The sequence below is a fragment of the Salvelinus sp. IW2-2015 genome, linkage group LG6.1, assembly GCF_002910315.2.
Source record: "Salvelinus sp. IW2-2015 linkage group LG6.1, ASM291031v2, whole genome shotgun sequence".
Taxonomy (NCBI): Eukaryota; Metazoa; Chordata; class Actinopteri; order Salmoniformes; family Salmonidae; genus Salvelinus; species Salvelinus sp. IW2-2015.
In genome coordinates, this window is record NC_036845.1 from 5,519,477 (window position 1) to 5,524,264 (window position 4,788).

Sequence of the window (4,788 nt, forward strand, 5' to 3'; positions counted from 1 at the left end):
GGTTGGAAGGGGAAACCGATTATAATGATGCTGGTTGTTCTTCCCTGTCTAAAAGACCTGTTTAGGCTATACTCATTTGTAATATGGAAAGCGCATGGCATTTATTTTGTGTATTTTACAGACACACACAGTTTTACTGGATGATAATATCAAGGGGTCTGGACTGTTACAATAGTAGGCTATTTGAGGAGGTCTAATAGGATATCTCTGAGTCAATACCTCACAGTTTTAATGAACATAGAAGTTAAGGGTAAAGGGTTAGCTCATATAAACAGTAGGCCTACTGTCAGATTTGTAAAATAGTATTTCCTTTTCCATCAGTAGTCCTAGATGTGGCTTTCGGAATATCATAGGCCTATTTATAAGGGCATAATTCTTATATGAAATATGTAATATTGTTTCGGGCTATAGAACTAAGACATTGAAACTCATCAGTCAAAAATCGAGAGCCATACATAAGATGAGCAATTGTAGACGATCCCTAAACCTTGCATCTGTTAGTCCAACCCTTTTTTCCATATGGAGGAGAGAGAGACGGCTCACTGAGACGGCAGGGCGCCTGGAAACAGGTTTCAACAGCGCAGAGCAGAGAGAGGCTATCAGGTTTGTCGGGCAGCTAGAGCAGCAGAAGAACATTGCGGAGTCCGGACCTGTGTGTTGTGTATAGTAGGTCGGATTTTTTCCTCAAAATTCTGTCAGCGATATTTTTTGATTTTGGGGGACCTTCAACATCTCTGCGCAACGGCGGGGAGAAGCAAAAACAACCAAAAGTTACGCAGGAAGGGAGTACATTTACAAGGAAAGAAAAACCCAACAAAGAAAGGGAGCGGGGAAGTAGTTTATCGCTAGCTGGCGAGCTAGCTAGTTTTGGAAGAAACCGCAAAGAAAGTATGTCTGTGGCCGTGCGTAATGCTTTCGCAATGGATTATAACAGAGTACTGTGTATATTTTTGCAGGTGTTTTTATTGATCAGTTTAGGATCTATAAGGGTAAATGGACAGTATGGCGACCGGGGAATGTCTATTCCGGAGCACGGCTTTTGCCAACCGATTTCTATTCCACTTTGTACGGACATCGCATACAACGAGACCATCATGCCAAATTTACTAGGACACACAACCCAGGAGGACGCAGGGCTCGAGGTACACCAGTTTTATCCGCTTGTGAAAGTTCAGTGTTCTCCTGATTTAAAGTTTTTCCTCTGCTCCATGTATGCGCCTGTGTGCACCGTGCTTGAGCAGGCGCTTCCCCCGTGCAGGTCACTGTGCGAGAGGGCGAGACAGGGCTGCGAGGCGCTCATGAACAAATTCGGTTTTCAGTGGCCGGAAAGGCTCGTGTGCGAGTCTTTCCCGGTTCACGGAGCGGGCGAGCTGTGTGTCGGGCAGAATATGTCGGGTCAAAGCACACCGGTCAATCCCACCCCCGATGTAACGGAGCCTCCGCATGATACTGGGATTGTAAAAGGACAGTTCAAGTGCCCGGCTTCTCTGAAAGTACCCACTTATTTGAATTACCGTTTTCTCGGTGAGGATGACTGTGGCGCACCGTGCGAGCCAAAGAAATCTAACGGAATGATGTACTTCAGCGAGGAAGAGTTAAAATTCGCCAGGATATGGATAGTAATMTGGTCCGTGTTATGTTGTGCATCCACGTTATTTACCGTTCTAACCTATCTGGTGGACATGAAGCGCTTCAGCTACCCTGAGCGTCCTATTATCTTCCTATCCGGTTGCTACACYATGGTATCCATTGCCTACATAGCTGGATTTCTCCTTGAGGACAAGGTGGTTTGCAATGACAGGTTTGACAACGACATTAGRACTGTGGTGCAGGGTACCAAAAAGGAGGGATGTACCATCCTCTTCATGATGTTGTATTTTTTCAGCATGGCCAGCTCCATCTGGTGGGTCATCCTGGCCCTCACCTGGTTCCTGGCAGCAGGGATGAAGTGGGGTCACGAAGCCATCGAGGCCAACTCGCAGTACTTCCACCTGGCGGCGTGGGCTGTGCCCGCCATTAAGACCATCACTATCCTGGCGGTGGGCCAGGTGGACGGGGATGTCCTTAGCGGYGTGTGCTTCGTGGGCATCAACAGCGTGGAYGCTCTCCGAGGCTTCGTCCTRGCRCCGCTCTTTGTCTACCTCTTCATCGGCACCTCGTTCCTCCTGGCCGGCTTCGTGTCTCTGTTCCGGATCAGAACCATCATGAAGCACGACGGCACCAAGACGGAGAAGCTGGAGAAGCTGATGGTGAGGATAGGGATCTTCAGCGTGCTCTACACCGTCCCCGCCACCATCGTCATCGCCTGCTACTTCTACGAGCAGGCCTTCCGGGAGCAGTGGGAGAGGACGTGGATCAGCCAGACGTGTAAGACGTATGCCGTGCCCTGTCCGGCCCACCCACACCCCAACATGAGCCCCGACTTCACCGTCTTCATGATCAAGTACCTCATGACTCTGATCGTGGGGATAACGTCCGGGTTCTGGATCTGGTCTGGGAAGACCCTCAACTCCTGGAAGAGGTTTTATACGAGACTGGCTAACAACAACCAGGGAGAGACCACGGTGTGAATGGTCTGAGTGGGGTGAGACCTCTGGATGTACTTTAGCCTATGATGGGTGTCCCCCACACACATAAAAAACTGTTTATTTACAGACTGAATGAATGATAATCGTTTTTGGACTTAATTGCCATGCAGAGACACTCATTGGTACATGATGTTTCTATTGTACATAAAACATTTTGTGAGATTTTTGTAAGTATATATTTGTATTTAAAGATCAAAATTCTCTTTTTTAGTTGTTTCCCTCTATTAAAACCAACATTTATTTGACACACTTTGGGCATAATGGAAATGGACCTTGGTGATAAAGAGCCAGCTGCCTGAGCATTTAGCATTAAGGATGTGGTTGTCTTAGGACCTGAGTTGGCTTGGTCACTGCTGGGAGAGGGTTGTAGCTGTGTTTGATCAGTAGACTGGCTCGGAACATGGTTTCTATTCTAAGCAGCAGAGTTCTGTGAAAAACAATTGCTTCCTCGTGGGTCCTTATCCCCCATTATACTGCTGTTCTTTCTGTCCAACTGTTCTCTTCTATTCAACATATTTCTAAATGCCTAAATGCCTGGGATTTGAAGGTTAAAAATACAATCAACATGTATTTTAAAACGAGGTATAGGTTTGGGATTATGTGTTCAACATATTTCTAAATGCCTGGGATTTGACGGATAAAAGTACAGTCAGCATCTTTATAACAAGAAAGTGGGTATAGGTTTGGTATTGTGTGCACATGTACTGTGTAGCCTACATGACACGAATCCTCCAAATACACATGTTTTTATAACCTACAGTACTTTAAGCTAGGATGAGAACATTTAGCCCCAAATTTAGCCCGAATACTTTCACCAAAGTTAAAAGCCATATTTTGGTGATTACAACAAAATATTTTAATAGAATGAAAGTAAACCATTTGCAGGATCTTTTCAACATTTTGTTTATGTGTTTCAGATATCCTTGCTGCCTATTAACACAGAACAGACACACCTTGTTTGTGCCTTTTGTTTACCTTTTTGAGCACTTTGAGGAGAAATACTAGCCTGGTCCCAGATCTGTTTGTGCTGTCTTGCCATCCCCGAAGGACCATAGGAGTAGGCAGGACAGCACAATCAGGTCTTGGACCAGGCTAGGGGAATACAGAATGCTGGACAGAGACAGCTCAGACTCAGAGGTGGGTTACATAACACATCAGCTGCACCCCTAATGCTTTCTCACAGACAGACAGACATACAGACAGCTGAAATACCAGTCCTTCACTAATGAACAAGTTGAAATACGCAGTAGCCTACTCTACAGCCGGCTGTATAATTGGCTTATAAAAACTGAAAAGAAATTCATAATTGAAGGAGATAGGACAGTGCGTTTTGTAATTTTCAGACCTACAGGTAATCAGAGTCAGAAAATGAATATTCCCCACAAGGTAATTGTTGGCAAAATGTGGCCGTTTTTTTTTTTACAATTGTCCCAGGTGGCAGCTTGAAGCAGTCCCCTTTCACCCCTGAGTCATTTCTCTCCTGATTAAGTGCGTGCTTGTGTTTGTGTGTGCACACATGCTCGTGTGTGTTTGTGGGTGCTAACCATGCAGGATGAGCAGCTGTCTTTAGGCTTTATAAAGGAAGACACCGTGATCTGTCCCCACCTCAAACATCTTCTGTTATGCTCTTGTCAAATGCATGACAGTTATTTCACCCTAAATGCATGGATGGCTCTCTATTAAACAACATGTTCATGCCTTTGACATCTATTATGTTTCATTCTGGTATTCTGCATTTGTTTGWTACTAAAAACATTATATTTATAGAAACATTTCTTTATATCCACACTGATTACTTTAAAGAATAAAAAATCCAACCTTTGCACCAACTGTCATGTTGATTTGAAATATCTATTATTTTCATGTGTTATAAACCAGAGATGATGGATTGAGTCATGCTGTTAGCCTACTGTACATTTATATTTTAGTAATTTAGCAGGTGGTCTTATTCAAAATGACTTACAGGAGCAATAAGGCTTAAGTGCCTTGCTCAAGGGCACATCAACATATTTTTCAACTACTCGGCTAGGGGATTAGAACCAGCGACCTTTAGGTTCTTGGCCCAATGCTCTTAACCGCTAGGGTACCTGCCTAAAATGTAGTTTAAGATTTGGAGTGTAAACAAATCTGCTTCATAGACTCTGTGTAGTATTCACTTTGTAACAACATGGTAATAGCAATCATTTTTACAGCTGGAAAA

General features: G+C 44.2%; 1 protein-coding gene across 1 annotated transcript; it reads left to right on the plus strand.

Annotated features, from left to right (window-relative positions):
* Window positions 1–531: 531 nt before the first annotated feature.
* On the plus strand, window positions 532–4,413 carry LOC111964922 (frizzled-1). Its single transcript, XM_023988793.3, has one exon. The coding sequence runs from the start codon at window positions 891–893 to the stop codon at window positions 2,568–2,570; it is 1,680 nt and encodes a 559-aa protein (XP_023844561.1). The 5' UTR covers window positions 532–890; the 3' UTR covers window positions 2,571–4,413.
* The last annotated feature ends 375 nt before the right edge of the window (window positions 4,414–4,788 follow it).